The 19,548-nt window shown below is 45.5% G+C and overlaps 1 protein-coding gene across 1 annotated transcript in view; it reads right to left on the bottom strand.

Annotated features, from left to right (window-relative positions):
• TRIM67 (tripartite motif containing 67) overlaps positions 1-19,548 on the bottom strand; it is a 177,355-nt gene that overhangs the window by 12,507 nt on the left and 145,300 nt on the right. Inside the window, exon 9 of the mRNA XM_066594880.1 lies at positions 483-645. Within this exon, the coding sequence (XP_066450977.1) occupies positions 483-645 (163 nt within the window). The remainder of the gene's footprint in view (positions 1-482; positions 646-19,548) is intronic.

Raw genomic sequence — 19,548 nt, 5'->3', positions numbered from 1 at the left:
TTCTATTGAATCAATCGATCTGTTCATATGGCGTGGATTCTTCCACACATGGATTTTGAAATCTCAATTGTGGACGAAAGAATTGTCATGTTCGTTCTTGGTTTGATTTCTATGTGAAAACCATATTAGGCACTACATGAATATTTACACCAATGACTGGGGCTAAATCTGCATGCAGATCCACATTAAAATCAATAGTAGAACTTTGAGGATCTGGAGTTCTAGCATGGATTAAACTGTCAGATCCTCATGCAATATGGTGTAGTGAATATGCCCTTACTGAGTAGCTAGGCTTAATTATTATAACACCAAAATTTGGAAAAAGAATACTCTGTACTGTGTATATACACATATATTATACAATATTCCATATCTGTTCAATTCCTGTTCTTTTCTTCATACCATAATTAGCATAGTGAGATGGCAATGAAGATAAGATCAGTGCACAGAAAAATGTGAAAAGTTAGTGGAAATTTACTTACTTGTACATTTCGATTAAGACTTATTGCTGGCACGAACACACCATCAATGTTCTCAAATGCTACAGGTCCCTGCTGCTTTCCATTAATATGAAATATTACTATTCGCTTGTTAAGGTCCAAGAGTATGCCAACTACTGTACCTTTGGTCACACCTCCTTCTGTTCTGTAAATATAATAATGAGAAGAGTAAGCAGAGTATCACAGAGTTCACATGCACATACGCTACATAAATAAACATTAAATAGCAAACTTTGTTGCTTGCACCATTGATTGTTTCTCCAGAATAAAGGCTCCCCAACAGGACATTTACTGCACATTATAAGGGATAAAATTTGAAAAGCTTATTTGCTTTCCTCCACAACTAGTGCTACTTGAGTCTATAGTCCAAGGAGACAACAGTTTAGCCCTGTTTAATCTCATACGACTCCTTTAACCCCTTCAGTGGCGGGTTTCTTACCACCCTGTCAGACCAACCAGGGCAAGTTTTTTAAATGGGCCAATCATTTAATTTCAACTCATTTTCCAGTTGCTTTCCAAGAGCCATAACTTTTTTATTTTTCCATTGACACAGCCATATGAGAGCTTGTTTTTTGATGGCATGGTTTTTGGGTATATATAATGTATTGCATACATTTTGTAAAAAAATGTATAGGGAGATTGAAAAAAAAAAGAAGATATTCTGCCATTTGTTTTTTGGATTTCATTTTTACGGCGTTCAGCATGCAGAATAAATAATGTGATAACATTATTCTCTGAGTCACATGATTCAGGCGATACCAAGTTTATACAGTTTTTTATGTTTTGCTATTTTTGTACATTTAAAACATTTCTTTTTCTTAAAGATTTGCTTTTGTGTTGCCACATTCCAAAAGCCGTATTATTATTATTTTTCCATTGCCAGAGCTCTAGAAGGCCTTGTTGTTTTGCGGGATGAATTCTAGTCTTCATTTATCTAATTTTTAGAAACATGTAAAATTTTGATCGCCTTTTATTCCATTTTATCTAGGGGCAAGATTAACAAAATCTGTAATTCTGGCATGTTTTTTATTTTTATTTTTCACTGAATTCTCTGAACAGTATCAATAATATATTCAAGTAATTCTTCAGGCGAGTACGATTATGCCAATACCAAGTTGTAATAGTTTTTTTCTTTTTCGCTACTTTTTCACAGTTTAAAAAAAAAAAAAAAAAAGATTATTTTTTTATTGCTGCATTCAAAGTAGAGATGAGCGAACGTACTCGTCCGAGCTTGATATTCGTGCGAATATTAGGGTGTTCGGGATGCTCGTTACTCGTAACGAGCACCACGCGGTGTTCCGGTTACTTTCAGTTTCCTCTCTGAGACGTTAGCGCGCTTTTCTGGCCAATTGAAAGACAGGGAAGGCATTACAACTTCCCCCAGTGACGTTCAAGCCCTATACCACCCCCATGCTGTGAGTGGCTGGGGCGATCAGATGTCACCCGAGTATAAAAATCGGCCCCTCCCGCGGCTCGCCACACATGCCTTGTGACTTAGCTGAGGGAAAGTGCTGCTGCTGGTGCTGCTGTAGGGAGAGCGTTAGGAGTCAGTGTAGGCTTCAAGAACCCCAACGGCCCTTCTCAGGGCCACATCTACTAGTGTGCAGTACTGTGTTAGCACAGTATTTTTTATTTTTTTTGTCCAAAATTGGATCTGCAGAGCATTGCGCCCTGCAATAGGGACAGAAGTGGGGGTTAGGCAGGGAGAGTGTTAGGAGTTAGTGTAGGCTTCAAGAACCCCAACGGTCCTTTCTAGGGCCACTTCTATCCGTGTGCAGTACTGTGCTGGCTGCTGTTAGCAGTGTTGCATATTTTTTTTTTCTTCTCAAAACCGGGTGTGCAGACCATTGCACCCGGCATTAATACTACAGGGATAGAATTGTGTAGGCAGGGCCAGAAGACATTTATTATTCATTGAATACACGCAGTGGAGTCTTCCCTTTGCCAAAAAGGAAAAAAATTATATTTTGCCTGCCTGTGTCAGTCCTAAGGTCTCCGTGTACGTGTGTGCTGCGTGTACAACGTACAAAAATCAGACGCAACCAGCTACGCTTTACTGCAGCCTAGCGCCAATGTCTTTTCTGACTGGCAAATACCAGCTCTGCTAGAGTTAATAACTCTGCTACACTATAGTTGTGTGACACTTTTTGAGGGCCACACCACAGATATTAAACTTCTTGTTCATTGAATATACGCAGTGGGGTCTTCCCTAAGCTAAAAAGGAAAAAAATTATATTTTGCCTGCCTGTGTCAGTCCTAAGGTCTCCGTGTACGTGTGTGCTGCGTGTACAACGTACAAAAATCAGACGCAACCAGCTACGCTTTACTGCAGCCTAGCGCCATTGTCTTTCCTGACTGGCAAATACCAGCTCTGCTAGAGTTAATAACTCTGCTACACTATAGTTGTGTGACACTTTTTGAGGGCCACACCACAGATATTAAACTTCTTGTTCATTGAATATACGCAGTGGGGTCTTCCCTAAGCTAAAAAGGAAAAAAATTATATTTTGCCTGCCTGTGTCAGTCCTAAGGTCTCCGTGTACGTGTGTGCTGCGTGTACAACGTACAAAAATCAGACGCAACCAGCTACGCTTTACTGCAGCCTAGCGCCATTGTCTTTCCTGACTGGCAAATACCAGCTCTGCTAGAGTTAATAACTCTGCTACACTATAGTTGTGTGACACTTTTTGAGGGCCACACCACAGATATTAAACTTCTTGTTCATTGAATATACGCAGTGGGGTCTTCCCTAAGCTAAAAAGGAAAAAAATTATATTTTGCCTGCCTGTGTCAGTCCTAAGGTCTCCGTGTACGTGTGTGCTGCGTGTACAACGTACAAAAATCAGACGCAACCAGCTACGCTTTACTGCAGCCTAGCGCCATTGTCTTTCCTGACTGGCAAATACCTGCTCTGCTAGAGTTAATAACTCTGCTACACTATAGTTGTGTGACACTTTTTGAGGGCCACACCACAGATATTAAACTTCTTGTTCATTGAATATACGCAGTGGGGTCTTCCCTTTGCAAAAAAGCGAAAACATTATATTTGGCCTGCAGGCTTGCGCCAATTTATTTCCTGCCTGGGAAATCAAATCACTGGTAATACAGCATGCTGAGGGGTAGGGGTAAGCCTAGAGGACGTGGACGTGGCCGAGGACGCGGAGGGCCAAGTGAGGGTGTGGGCACAGGCCGAGCTCCTGATCCAGGTGTGTCGCAGCCGACTGCTGCGCGATTAGGAGAGAGGCACGTTTCTGGCGTCCCCACATTCATCGCCCAATTAATGGGTCCACGCGGGAGACCTTTATTAGAAAATGAGCAGTGTGAGCAGGTCCTGTCCTGGATGGCAGAAAGTGCTTCGAGCAAGCTATCATCCACCCACAGTTCTGCGCCGTCCAGTGCTGCAAATCCGAATCCTCTGTCTGCTGCTCCTCCTTCCTCCCAGCCTCCTCACTCCACTACAATGACACCTGCTCAGGAGCGGGAACACTCCCAGGAACTGTTCTCGGGCCCCTGCTTAGATTGGGCAGCAGTGGTTCCTCTCCCACCAGAGGAGTTTATCGTCACTGATGCCCAACCATTCGAAAGTTCCCGGGGTCCGGGGGAAGAGGCTGGGGACTTCCGCCAACTGTCTCAAGAACTTTCTGTGGGTGAGGAGGACGATGACGATGAGACACAGTTGTCTTGCAGTGAGGTAGTAGTAAGGGCAGTAAGTCCAAGGGAGCAGCGCACAGAGGATTCGGAGGAAGAGCAGCAGGACGATGAGGTGACTGACCCCACCTGGTGTGCAACGCCTACTCAGGACAGGTCTTCAGAGGGGGAGGCAAGGGCATCAGCAGGGCAGGTTGCAAGAGGCAGTGCGGTGGCCAGGGGTAGAGGCAGGGCCAGACCGAATAATCCACCAAGTGTTTCCCAAAGCACACCCTCGCGCCATGCCACCCTGCAGAGGCCGAGGTGCTCTAAGGTCTGGCAGTTTTTCACCGAGACGCCTGACGACCGACGAACAGTGGTGTGCAACCTTTGTCGCGCCAAGATCAGCCGGGGAGCCACCACCAACAGCCTCACCACCACCAGCATGCGCAGACATATGATGGCCAAGCACCCCACAAGGTGGGACGAAGGCCGTTCACCGCCTCCGGTTTGCACCGCTGCCTCTCCCCCTGTGCCCCAACCTGCCACTGAGATCCAACCTCCCTCTCAGGACACAGGCACAACCGTCTCATGGCCTGCACCCACAGCCTCACCTCCGCTGTCCTCGGCCCCATCCACCAATGTCTCGCACCGCACAGTCCAGCCGTCGCTAGCGCAAGTGTTGGAGCGCAAGCGCAAGTACGCCACCACGCACCCGCACGCTCAATCGTTAACCGTCCACATAGCCAAATTTATCAGCCTTGAGATGCTGCCGTATAGGGTTGTGGAAACGGAGTCCTTCAAAGCTATGATGGCGGCGGCGGCCCCGCGCTACTCTGTTCCCAGTCGCCACTACTTTTCCCGATGTGCCGTCCCAGCCCTGCACGACCACGTCTTCCGCAACATTGTACGCGCCCTCACCAATGCGGTTAGTGGTAAGGTCCACTTAACTACGGACACGTGGACAAGCACAGGCGGGCAGGGCCACTACATCTCCCTGACGGCACATTGGGTGAATTTAGTGGAGGCTGGGACAGAGTCAGAGCCTGGGACCGCTCACGTCCTACCCACCCCCAGAATTGCGGGCCCCAGCTCGGTGGTGGTATCTGCGGCGGTGTATGCTTCTTCCACTAAAGCACCCTCCTCCTTCTCCTCAACCTCTGTCTCGCAATCTAGATGTGTCAGCAGCAGCAGGACGTCGCCAGCAGTCGGTGTCACGCGGCGTGGCAGCACAGCGGTGGGCAAGTGTCAGCAGGCCGTGCTGAAACTACTCAGCTTAGGAGATAGGAGGCACACGGCCCACGAACTGCTGCAGGGTCTGACAGAGCAGACCGACCGTTGGCTTGCGCCGCTGAGCCTCCAACCGGGCATGGTCATGTGTGACAACGGCCGTAACCTGGTGGCGGCTCTGCAGCTCGGCAGCCTCACGCACGTGCCATGCCTGGCCCACGTCTTTAATTTGGTGGTTCAGCGCTTTCTGAAAAGCTACCCACGCTTGTCAGACCTGCTCGTAAAGGTGCGCCGGCTCTGCGCACATTTCCGCAAGTCCCACACGGACGCTGCCACCCTGCGCACCCTGCAACATCGCTTTAATCTGCCAGTGCACCGACTGCTGTGCGACGTGCCCACACGGTGGAACTCTACGCTCCACATGTTGGCTAGGCTCTATGAGCAGCGTAGAGCTATAGTGGAATACCAACTCCAACATGGGCGGTGCAGTGGGAGTCAGCCTCCTCAATTCTTTTCAGAAGAGTGGGCCTGGTTGGCAGACATCTGCCAGGTCCTTCGAAACTTTGATCAGTCTACCCAGGTGGTGAGCGGCGATGCTGCAATCATTAGCGTCACCATTCCTCTGCTATGCATCTTGAGAAGTTCCCTGCAAACCATAAAGGCAGCCGCTTTGCGCTCGGAAACAGAGCCGGGGGAAGACAGTATGTCGCTGGATAGTCAGAGCACCCTCCTGTCTATATCTCAGCGCGTTCAGGAGGAGGAGGAGGATGAGGAGGATGAGGAGGAGGGGGAAGAGACAGCTTGGCCCACTGCTGACGGTACCCATGCTGCTTGCCTGTCATCATTTCAGCGTGTATGGCCTGAGGAGGAGGAGGAGGAGGAGGAGGATCCTGAAAGTGATCTTCCTAGTGCGGACAGCCATGTGTTGCGTACAGGTACCCTGGCACACATGGCTGACTTCATGTTAGGATGCCTTTCTCGTGACCCTCGCATTCAGCGCATTCTGGCCACTACGGATTACTGGGTGTACACACTGCTCGACCCACGCTATAAGGAGAACCTTCCCAGTCTCATTCCCGAAGAGGAAAGGGGTTCGAGAGTGTTGCTATACCACAGGACCCTGGCGGACAAGCTGATGGTAAAATTCCCATCCGACAGCGCTAGTGGCAGAAGGCGCAGTTCCGAGGGCCATGTAGCAGGGGAGGTGCGTAGATCGAGCAGCATGTACAGCCCAGACAGTGCAACAGTCTTTAAGGGCCTGGCCAGCTTTATGGCTCCCCAGCAAGACTGTGTCACCGCACCCCAGTCAAGGCTGAGTCGGCGGGAGCACTGTAAAAGGATGGTGAGGGAGTACGTAGCCGATCGCACGACCATCCTCGGTGACGCCTCTGCCCCCTACAACTACTGGGTGTCGAAGCTGGACACGTGGCCTGAACTAGCGCTGTATGCCCTGGAGGTGCTTGCTTGTCCTGCGGCTAGCGTCTTGTCGGAGAGGGTGTTTAGTGCGGCTGGGGGAATCATCACAGATAAGCGTACCCGCCTGTCAACCGACAGTGCCGAGAGGCTAACACTCATCAAGATGAACAAAGCCTGGATTTCCCCAGACTTCTCTTCTCCACCAGCGGACAGCAGCGATACGTAAGCAATACGTAGGCTGCACCCGCGGATGGAAGCTACGTTCTCTCTCACCATCCAAAACGGGGACATTTCTGCTTCATCAATCTGTGTCTAATATTCCTCCTCCTCCTCCTGCTCCTCCTCCTGAAACCTCACGTAATCACGCTGAACGGGCAATTTTTCTTAGGGCCACAAGGCTCACTCATAATTTTTCTAAACAATTTTTAGATGTTTCAATGCTCTGAAAAGCGTTGGAACTTTAATTTGAACCAATTTTTCGTTAAACTGGGCTGCCTCCAGGCCTAGTTACCACTTAAGCCACATTAACCAAAGCGATTAATGGGTTTCACCTGCCCTCTTGGTTGGCCATGGCCAATTTTTTTCAGGTACATTAGTACTGTTGATACAGCAATTTTTGTGGGCCCTCGCCTACAGTGTAATCAAATAAATTTTTAGCCCACCTGCATTAAGCACGACATTACTACCTCAGCTGTGTTGGGCAATGCAATGGGATATTTCTATGTACCGCCGGTGGGTTCCAGGGAGCCACCCATGCTGTAGGTGCACACAGAGTTTTTACTACATCTGTACACTTGAAAAGAACCCCAGTCAGACTGGGGCATGCAGTGTGGGCCGAAGCCCACCTGCATTAAGCACGACATTACTACCTCAGCTGTGTTGGGCAATGCAATGGGATATTTCTATGTACCGCCGGTGGCTTCCTGGCACCCACCCATGCTGTGGGTCCACAGGGAATTATAAATGCATCTGTGTCCACTTGTAAAGAACCCCAGTCTGACTTTGGCATGCAGAGACACCTTGACAGAATGAATAGTGTGTGACACATAGGTTCCCCATTGCTATGCCCACGTGTGCAGCTCCTGATGGCGGTGGTTCAGGATTCTATTTCTCATTGCTTCTGTACAGCATTGTGGGCTATCGCCCCGCCCCTTTTAAAGAGGGTCGCTGCCTAGCCGTGCCAACCTCTGCAGTGTGTGCCTGCGGTTCCTCCTCATGGCAGACGCACTTCTAAATAGACATGACGGTGGTGAGGCATTAGGGCAGCTGAAGGCTGCGCAGGGACACTTTGGTGTGCGCTGTGGGGGGGAGGGGGGGCAGTTGGGCAGCATGTAACACAGGAGAAGTGGCAGTGGAGTGTCATGCAGGCAGTGATTGTGCTTTGTTGGAGGTAGTGTGGTGCTTAGCTAAGGTATGCCATGCTAATGAGGGCTTTTCAGAAGTAAAAGTTTTTGGGAGGGGGGGGGGCCACTCTTGCCGCTATTGTGGCTTAATAGTGGGACCTGTGAACTTGAGATGCAGCCCAACATGTAGCCCCTCGCCTGCCCTATCCGTTGCTGTGTCGTTCCCATCACTTTCTTGAATTGCCCAGATTTTCACACAAGGAAACCTTAGCGAGCATCGGCGAAATACAAAAAGGCTCCGGTCGCCCATTGACTTCAATGGGGTTCGTTACTCGAAACGAACCCTTGAGCATCGCGATAATTTCGTCCCGAGTAACGAGCACCCGAGCATTTTGGTGCTCGCTCATCTCTAATTCAAAGACCCTTAGCATTTTAAGTTTTTTAATCAACGGAGCTGTTTAACCCCTTCCCGCTCCTGGACGTACCTGGTACGTCATGGCAGCCTGGTACTTCCCGCAACATGACGTACCTGGTACGTCCTGGAGATAGCGCGGGATCACATAAGATCCCGCGCTATCCCGCAGCGGGAGCCGGCTGTCAGTCACAGCCGGCGTCCCGCTCCAACAGCGGGGGGGCATCGGAGATGCGCCCGCCGCTGTTAACCCCTTCCCTGCCGCGATCTAAGTAGATCGCGGCAGGGAAAGAGTTCACAGAGGGATCGCGATCCCTGTGTGTCTCCGGCCGGAACTCGCGATGTTATCGCGAGAGCCCGGCCTGTCACCATGGCAACAGGACGCCAGACACCGGCGTCCTGTATTGCCTGTGCCTATAATCGCTGTACAAGCGATAAGGCATGGCAGAGCAGTAGCTTTGCCATGCCTTATGACAGCGATCATAGGCACAGTGATGTAAGTCCCTCAGAGGGACTCAAATAGTATAAAAAAAAGAAAAGAAAAGTGTAAAAAAAAGAAAAATGTAAAAAAAAAAAATGTAAAAAACCCCTTTTTTTATGCTTTTTCTAATATTAGCATAAAAAAAGGGAAAAAAAACTAAAACCCCACATATTTGGTATTGACGCGTCCGTAACGACGTGTACAAAAAGTTGAACACGCTTTCTATTTTGTACGACAAAAAGCGTAAAAAAAAACGCTAAAAAACAGAGGCAAAATGCTAATTTTTAGCATTTTGCCTCACAAAAAATGCAATAAAAGTGATCAAAAAAGCCGTACATTTCCCAAAATGGTACCAATAAAAACTACAGCTCGTCTCGCAAAAAATAAGCCCTCATAGAGCTCCGTACATAGAAAAATAAAAAAGTTACATGACTTTGAATGCAGCTATAGAGAAAAAAAAAAGATTTCCAAAAAAAGGGGGTTTTATTGCAAAAAAGTGTAAAAACCTAAAAAAAATATAACAATTTTGGTATCGTTGTTACCGTACCGACCCGCAGAAAAAATTTAGTGTGTCATTTATGCTGCATGATTAACGCTGTAAAAAAAAAAAAAAAAATCTATGGCAGAATTGATGCGTTTTCTCTCCCTGTTATCATTAAAAAAAAAAATAAAAAATTTACGATATTGTCTATATACCCAAAAGTGGCACCGATAAAAACTACAGATCGCCACGCAAAAAACGAGCCCTTATACGGCCGCGTCGACGGAAAAATAAAAAAGTTATGGCTTTTGAAAAATGGAGATGGAAAAATACCAAAAAATCGCTTGGTCCTCAACGCCAAAATAGGCCATGTCATTAAGGGGTTAAGGGTGCATTCACATGACCGTATATCGGCTGGGTTTTCACACCAAGCCGAAATACGGCATCTCTCTCTGCAGGGGGAGGAGCCTGGAAGAGTCGGGAGCAGTGCTCTGAGCTCCCGCCCCCTCCTTCCTCTCCACCGCCCTGCACTATTTTCAATAAGGAGAGGTGGGACGGGGGCAGAGCTAATTCCCGGAATTTAGCCCCACCCCCGTTCCGCCTCCTCTCATTGCAAATAGTGCAGAGGGGCGAAGAGGGGGTGGAGAGGAGGCATAGAGGGGGCGGGAGCTCAGAGCACTGCTCCCGGATCTTCCAGCCTTCTCCCTCTGCAGAGAGAGACGCCGTATATCGGCTGGGCGTGAAAACCAGCCGATATACGGTCGTGTGAATGCACCCTAAGGCCTCGGTCAGACGACCGCTTTTTGCCGCGATTTGCAGATGGCATGTCGGATGCGCATCCACAAATCGCGTGACTGGGGCCGACGATTCGCCGAAAAATCTGCAGCTAGCAGCGTTTTCGGCGAAACGGGCCCGATCAAAGGAGCGCTGTCCAGCCCTCTGATTGGCTGAGCGCAAGGACCAATCAGGGGCAGCTCTCAGCTATTGAATGACAGCTGAGAGCTGCCCCTGATTGGTCCCTGCGCTCAGCCAATCAGAGGCAGCACTCACTCACCCATTCATGAATTCATGAATGGGTGAGTGAGAGCTGCCTCTGATTGGTGATTGCTGTGACCAATCAGAGGCAGCCCATTCAGCAGCCAGGGATTTTAAATCCCCGCCTGCTGAATACTACACAGAGCAGTTCAGGAGAACTGCCAGCCAGCCACGTCTGAACTCCGGCTGCAGGGACAAGGTGAGTATATTTTTATTTTTATTTTTTTACACATTTTAGGATGATTTTCAGGGAAGGGCTTATATTTTTAAGCCCTTCCCGAAAATTCATCCTGCGCTCGCCGGCAGCCCATTGCTTTCAATGGAGCCGGCTGTATTGCCAGCTCCATTGAATTCAATGGGCGAACATCGTTCTTCTCTGCCACAGCTGTTACAGCTGTGGCAGAGGAGAATGATTTTTGTAGTATATGTTCTCAATGGGGCCGGCGCTGCTGCCGCCGGCCCCATTGAGCGCATATATAGAACACAAGGAATCGCAGAATGCAGATAGGCGCGATCTGCGATTCCTCGTGTCCTATAATTTATTGGACATCCACATAAAAAGCAGCCACGTGTCCGATGCCATTGCGAAGCAATGGTTCTATATATGTGCAGATCGCATGCGCAAATCGCACGAAAAAACGCCCGTCTGACTGAGGCCTAAGAGTTTTTATTTTGCGGGATGAGTTGTACTTTTTATTAGTACCATTTATTGATCTGTGCAGAATTTTGATCACTTTCTATTCTGTTATTTCTATGGTGAGATGCTGTGCACTCTGCAGATTAACCTCTCCCCATTCCAGGACGTATATGTATGTCCTGCAGCATCAGGGTATCTATTAAGAGAGATCGCGGCATGACCTCTCTTCATACAGCGCGGGCGTCGGCTGTTTATTACAGCTGACACCCATGGGCAATAACTGCAATTGTACACCATTACATCACACTGCAGGAGCAATCAAAGCATCAGTAGTTGTGGTTCCCCAGGAGGGCTTAAAAAAAAAGTAAAACTAAGATCAATAAAGTTTTATTAATTGTAAAAAAAAAAAAAAAAGTAATAAAAGTTTAAAATCGCCCTCCTTTTGCCATATCTATAATAAAAAAATCTGAATCATAAAAGAAAAATACATATTTGGTATCGCCATGTCCGTAAAAGTCCAATCTATCAAAGTAGCACATTATTTACACCACACGGTGAACGTGGTCCGAAAAAAAAAGAACGCCAGAAATGTACTTTTTCAGTCCCCCTGTCTCCTGGAAAAAAAATGCAATAAAAAGCGATCAAAAAATTGTATGTATTCCGAATTGGTACGAACGTAAACTACAGGACATCCCGCAAAAAAATGAGCCCTTGCACAGCTACGTTGATGGAAAAATAAAAAGGTTATTGCGCACAGAAGATGCAGCAAAAGAAAATTTTTAAAAATTTAAAATTAAATGTCTTTGAAAAAAAATACAAATACTACAACAATAAAAAAAAGCTATACAAGTTTGGTATCGTAGTAATCATACTGACCCATAGAATACAATTATCATGTCATTTTTGTTGCACTGAAAGATGGTGGAATGTCGTTTTTTTTTTTCATTTTACTCCACTTAAAATTTTGGAAATGCTTTTCAGTACATTATATGGAACTTTAAATAGCACCATTGAAAAATACAACTTGTTCCGCAAAAAACAAGCCCTCATGCCGCGATTTCAATGGATAAATAAAGGAGTTATGATTTTTTAAAAGGGGGTAGGAAAAAACGAAAAGGAAAAACAAAAAAAAGGGGCTGTGTCATTAAGGGGTTAAATAATGTACTAACTTCCTTCTCTGGGTCATTACGAACGCAGGGATACCACATGTGTAATTTTGTATTTCATTTTTTACAAAGCAAATGGAGAAAGGTGGTGTTTTGATGTTTTTAGTTTTATTTTTTTATAATTTTTTTGCTAGTTTTTTTTACTTTTTTAACATTTAGGGGACTTCCACAGAGACCCATCAGGACCCCCTTATCACATTCCGAGGGTTCGATGGTGACAGCCCTTTACATGTTGTGGTCGCATAGACCGCGGCATGTAAAGGGTTAAACAGCAGAGATCGGAGGTTTTCTCCATTGTCTGCTGTAAGAACTGGTGCCCGGCTATCATCTGACAGAGGGAGCCCCCTCTCTCGGTCAGCCCTTTACATGCTGGGGTCGCACAGATCGCGGCATGTAAAGGGCTAAACAGCAGAGATCGGAGGTTTTCTCCATTTTATGCTGTAAGAGCTGGTGTCTTGCTATCCTCTGACAGCCGAGCACCAGCTCTCCCTGCCAAGAGGACCATGGGCCAGCTTCTGACAAGCCGATGGTCTCCATGGCAACCTGTAAACAAAACAGTGCAGGAGTTTAAAAAAAGAAGCGAGATGTTGCCAGCAGATCAGTTCTATCTTTCTGCTTCTTTTTTTAAAGACCTGAACTGTTCTCTGTGGATCTGTGCAGGCAGAGCACACGCCACAGCATATGGCATTGTACTCTGCAGGTCCCAGAAATCTTCCGGGCTATATCACTATGGGCAGTGGAGATCGTCCCGGAAAATTTCTGGGCGTGCCACTGAAGGGGTTAATCCCTTAAGGACATGGTCCTTTTTTTCCTCATTTTCTCCTCCCTACTTTCAAAAAATCATAACTTTCTTATTTATTTATAAGCTGGCTGATAGCTTGTTGTTTTTTGGGTGATTCTATTTATCAATGATAATATTTAATGTACCAAATAATGTACTGGAAAAACTTTTAAAAAATTATAATTGAAGTGAAATGGAAGAAAAAGTGCAATTCCACCATTTTTTTTTGGGGGGGGGGGGGGGGGTTCTTCATTCTACCGTGTACACATTGGAGCAAAAATCACATAAAACTTTACTGTATGGGTCAGTACGATGACAACAATACAAATTTATATAGTTTTTCTTTTGCTGTACTACTTTAAAAAACAAAACTTTAGAAAAAGATAAAATTAAATAACTTTTTTTATTTTTCGTCTACATAGTTGTGTGGGGCCCGTATTTTGCTGGACGTCTTATAGTTTCTATTGCTGCTATTTTAAGGTATATATAACTTTTTGGTAGTTTTTTATAAAAAAATTTCCTTGTAGACACGGTGATCTTAACGCGGGGGGGGGCGTTAGGAATTCCAGAACTCCAATCGAGGCATTTAAATGTCACTGTCAGAATTGATGGCAGCATTTAAAAGGGTAGCAGCCGCGATCAGCTGGCATCCGCATTGTATGAAGGGGGATCGGGGATGACGTATCTGTAAGTCACGGAGCGGTAGGGGTTAAGGTAATATTCAAAGTGCTAATGACCACTTGTCCGTGTGTATGTGAGCACTTCACATGCTGAGCTCCTGATCACATGATGGTGATGTCATCGCAGGTCCTAAAGCATATATAAAACACAGAGCCTGACAGCAGCTGTGTGCTCACAGGACCTGGGATGATGTCAATGTAATGTGATCAGTTCCATGGCCTCTGAGCTACGCCCCTGATCACATGACGGTGACGTCATTGCAGATCCTTCACATTAAAAACCTGCAAAGCTGGACAGCAGCCATGTGCTGACAGGCCCTGTGATGATGTCACTGTCATGTGATCAGTCACATGGTCTCTGAGCTCCGCCCCTGATTACATGATGGTGACATCATCTCAGGTCCTAAACCAGCAGAGCCTGATCACATGCTGATGACGTCATCACAGTTCTTTCATCCTTACACACTGAATAAGAGATTATGGGCAGACTACATCCCCCACAAACCCCCGTGGTCTCAGTTGCTATAAATACACCAGTATTCAGCCTGGCAGTTTGTAGTTGGTTGTGAGACAGCTGCACACCTGTGTGGAAAGTCCAATAAATGACACTTCGCAATTGTACACATACATAGCTGGTGGTACATATTGACAAACAACAACATCGAAGAGTAATCCTTCACTACTATCTTCACAGTCTCTTGAATGTCATAACATGTCATCTCAAGTGCTAATGCTGCCAACACCAGTCGAGCCTTCATCTAATCGTCAACTGTTGTCCAGTGTTGAAACTAACCATCGCTGTCGTGCAAACATGTCACCGCAGAGGGTTCAATGCCGCCGTGAAGTTAATGCAGCTTGTATGACACAGCGACAAGCCACGATTTCACTTCAGCCACCAGCTGAAGTTTGTACATCTCGTGCAACAGATATGAGAAACGAAAGAGCCAACATGTCTACTCAGCAAGCACCTGAAGTTCCTAAATTACATGTAGCTAATATGCGAAGGCAATGCACCAACATGTCTCCTCAGTGAGCTGCTGAAGTTCGTAAATCACTGTTTGCAATGTTCTGGAAAATTGTAAATAATGACAATAGCTTATTATTTGCACGGAAATATTTGTATCAACTCCAATACCTTACAGCATATATTAGTAAGTGGCGCATCGTGCCACAAGTAAAACAGCTTGTATCCCTTCGGAATGTTCACGGGTGTAAATGTTGCAGTATCGGTATTATTATTTTGTACATTTACTGACGTTTTCTTATTCATAATTGATTGCACTGTTTAGGAAAATTGCAAATAATGGCAATAGCTTACTAATCCCTTTCACTATATATTACATTATTAAGTGGCGCATTGCGCCACTAGCAACGCTGGTACTATAAATAATACTAATAATTAGTCATTTTGTACATAGTTGAAGAGCATCTGTCACTGAGATAATGTTTTTCTATGTCTCTGGAGCAACCATTATAGAATTGTAAGATAAATATATTCTGCTATAAGCTCTATGTTTTTGTGGTGTTCTTCTAGTAAGTTAGTAAATCTTCTTCTACTCCTGTTGGCCCATGCTATACAGGCAAACAGGATCCCCTTTAACCCTTTTGGGGCCCACCAACTGTTTGTATATTTTAATACCAGCTGAACTGACGAAGGCGTTCTCCCCGAAACACATGCTGGCCACCTATTCTATTTATTAAAAGAAGAAGCCTCCACACCTCTTAGTTACTTTCAATATGTTTTCTCTTGGAATGTTGCGCCACTACCACCAGTATTTTAGTCTTAATTTCTTGCCTATCTACGCCCACCAAAGTGGGATGTTATCTGGTCAGATGGCACCTCCACCAGCATAATCTTCATTCTATGTGTTCACATATGTAGCATCATTTTCTACATCTAACTTATGGTTTTGTTCCACCCTTCTTTCTTTTGTTTCCCCGCATCTGCTTTTAGTAAGTTAGACTACGTCCGTCCAGATTTTATCTACGCATCTTAAAAAATGGCAGCTGATGAGTACTGATTAGCATCCCAGTCTTGATCAGAATACAGGATTTCACACTAATTGGTTGATCACATGATCTTGCATAGTCTGCAGAACTACAGTAAACTGAATGTGATTGGTCAGATTCCTCACTGCAGGTCTAGTTTTAGGCTCATTCAGACACAAGTCAGCCCTTTTGGCTCACTCACTGTGTAGTGGCCCAGAGTTGGGACCCCTCCAACACTGGATCTGTTTGTCTCATGTCACTGTTAAGAGTGGTGTATGGTGCAGTGTTAGCTGTACTAACGCAAACAGAGCATGAAAGAGTTACTGACTGGGAATTGTATCAGTCTAGTGTAGTTATGTTAATCGTCTGTCCTAACTTCTGAGTGCACATGCTGTGGAGTGTGTAAGGTGTTAGGTGGAGGAGTTAGAGTAAGAGAAGAGTCTGGAGGAAGATGGGAGAGTGAGAGGTGGAGGATAGATGGGCTGCTCAATGTCTCTCCTTATAGGAGATTTATCCTCTCCTTGGATTAGAGTGCGAGAAGTGCAGGGAAGGAGTTGGTGTGAGGGCGCAAGTACTGACCACTTTCCCGCTGAACGACAACCTAAAGAAACCAGTAAGAAATTAATTGCAGTTAGCAACAGCTGTGAATGTGTTTAAAAGGCAATGAAGCGTAAGAGTGTTTGTCCCAAGAGAAGCGTCCGTCAGATAACAACGACAGGATATGTGTGCTTTGGGAAAATAACTCCATGAGCCGCTGGGTATGTATGAAGAGAGGTTGCGTGGCAACCTCTCTTCATACAGTGTGGGTGTCAGCTGTTTATAACAGCTGACACCCGCGGGCAATAGCTACACCTCGAACCCCCCCCCCTGGACCCAGATTGGATAGGAAGACACTCGGAAGCACCGATTGACAAAAACTGCGCAGTAAAGTAAGATTTTATCTTGCCACAATCTATCCATGCTTCTTGGCTGCTCCTTTCCTGTCCGAGGGGTAAGAAGTGCATGCCTCTTATAAATCTTCAAGCTTTTTAAAAATCCATATGGTGGGCTGAATATGCTATGCAGGTGTTCTTTAACTGTTATTGTTTTTATTTGTTACTTTGCGTGGTCAGTTTACGGAATATGAAACCCTCTTGCCGATCTCTGAAAGGCATGGTATAAGTTGTACCAGAGAAGCCTAAAGTATTCAGGGGATAAAATCCCTGATGGGATCCTTTTATAGGTATAAGAGAAGTAGTAGAGACAAGGGGAAATAAGCAGGGTGAGGAAGTACTGACCCTTACAGAATATGAAACCCTCTTGCCGATCTCTGAAAGGCATGGTATAAGTTGTACCAGGGAAGCCTAAAGTATTCAGGGGATAAAATCCCTGATGGGATCCTCTTATAGGTATAAGAGAAGTAGTAGAGACGGGGGTAATAAGCAGGGTGAGGAAGTACTGACACTTAAAAGAAGGAACTGACATGCAAATGTTTTTGTCTTTGTGTGTGCCTGTTTATGCATGAGTAAGTGATTGAGATGAGCTGGCCTGATCTGCGGAACCTGACCTCCAGGGTGCAAATATAAATCTCTGTGTCCCGTGTTGACAGGTACCCAATCAGTGACGCTGTAAGGAGCGATTCTGGACAGGGCCCCTTGCGGTTCCATTTTTATTTTTCAACGGCCAGGGGATTGTTTTATGTGTGTGAAAGAGCAAAAATAATAAGCCTCTTGGTGTACATAAGCCGCCAGCCAAGAGCTGCAGTGGGTAGAGGATGTGATAAATTGTTAAAGCATGTAGAATATGAAGGAACAGGAGCACTAGATCCCCGGCATTGGGATAGATTTGCAGAAAGTATGCTGGATGGGTAAAAGATAATGAACTACAGGAAATGTTGAATAGTTGAAAAAAAAAAGCAAGTAAAATATAGAAAAAGGTTTAACAGTGATAATAGTTGCTAACTTAAATGGTGAATATAAGTATGTTGGTGGAAATGGGCATACGTTGTATTGTGTATGTCATTGGATAACCGATACTGGACAAAACATGTAAAAACCGCGGTACATAAGAGTTTTTTTTATATATGTGCTTTGTTCGCTGTCGGCAATCCTATGTACAGTAAATACAATCCCAGTTTCTACTTCACATTATAAACTTGTCAGTCTGTATATGAATGAATAAAACCCCAGTGAGTGTAAATTTGCAGTTTTGTAAGGTAGGGCTGTTATATTTCACTCTAGGTTAAAAAAAACACAGGAGCCCAGGCTATTTGCACATAAAAAAGATGGTTATAGGCAGTGGAACCTGTTATAGAGTTTCTTTGCTCTATAGGAGATAAGTTAAATTCCAAAGGGTGGGGTACCGTGCTGTAGAGGGCCTACTTGTCCGTGAAGAGAAATGTGAATTGAGAATTGGTTATATTTGGCTGCACAAGAGAATTAGAGTGTCATATATCTGTCGGTCCTGATCATAAATGTGGATCTGTCATTTTTTCGTGAATTTTTGTATGTGTATGAAGGGCCCCTATCTGAGTGGCATATGAAATATATACTGTTTGATGGCTAAAAATGAAATGAGAAAGAAAGGATCAAACACTGGGCATAGGAAAAATTGAAAAAGGCCTCTCTGTCCCTCTCTAACATAACGCAAGACAAAGAAGAGGGTGTAGAACAGTTCTATGTCCGACTCCAGCAATGATGGTCTGATTTAGGGTATAGTGGTATACAAGAAATGGGCGAACATGTACTTAGTTTAGCCTTTGTAGAAGGTTTATGGGAACCAATGAAGTCTAAACTCATAGACGATAAGCCAGAGTGGAGACAGTCTGAATCTCCGGCCCTTTTTGAGACAGCAAAGGGCATTGAGTTAAACTTAAAGAAATCCAAAAAAGGATGTTTGGACAGTCCTGCCACAAAGTGCGCAGAATTCTCCAAACATGTACACCCAGGCACTCCAGTCTGTCTTGCAGGCCTGGACTCCGCTTGATGGGACTGTGCTGTTACACTATGTTGATGACCTTCTGATTTGTGCTGAGGATCTGAAAACATGTCAATCTGCATCCGTTTCTCTTATAAAATTTTTAGCAGAAAATGGCTGCAAGGCTTCAAAGGAAAAATTACAGCTTTGTAAACAAAAGGTTGTGTTTCTAGGCCATTACTTAGCTCAAGGGACCAAACATTTCACAGAAGAACGCAAAGCTGCAATTCAAGCCATTTCTGCACCTTCTTCTGCTGCCAAACTCCGCACCTTTTTTGGACTTGTCTCATACTGTCATCCTTGGATCTGTTGCAATGAACTTTCCGGTCATGCGACAGTTACTGGAACCCCTGTTGACAATGCATATTTTGAGCTTTTTGTAGATGGTACCAGGGTGAGGATTGATGACTCCACACCGGATATGCAGTGCTCACACAACAAGATGTCCTAAAAGCAGAAGCTCTGCCTCCACATTTCTCAGCACAAGAAGTGAAACTGAAGGCCCTTACTGAGGCATGTAGAGTGGTGGAAGGTAAGACGGCAAACATTTACACTGATTCCCAGGTATGCATTTGGCATAGCTCATGATTACGGCCCAATATGGAAGGCCAGACAATTCTTAACTTCTGTAGGACAACTCATTAAGAATGGTGTACAGAACCTCATAAAAGCCCTACTTCTACCAGACAAAGTAGCAATCCTAAAGGTGAAAGCTCATACTAACGCCGACACTGCAGAAGCAAAAGGCAACGCCCTAGCAGACTTCACAGCAAAGGCAGCGGCCCTCAAGATGTGGAAGAAAGAAAATACTGACC

This window comes from Eleutherodactylus coqui, chromosome 3 (assembly GCF_035609145.1).
Source record: "Eleutherodactylus coqui strain aEleCoq1 chromosome 3, aEleCoq1.hap1, whole genome shotgun sequence".
Taxonomy (NCBI): Eukaryota; Metazoa; Chordata; class Amphibia; order Anura; family Eleutherodactylidae; genus Eleutherodactylus; species Eleutherodactylus coqui.
The sequence above is the reverse complement of the archived record's forward strand: the minus strand, read 5'-3'. Positions and strand labels throughout refer to the sequence as shown.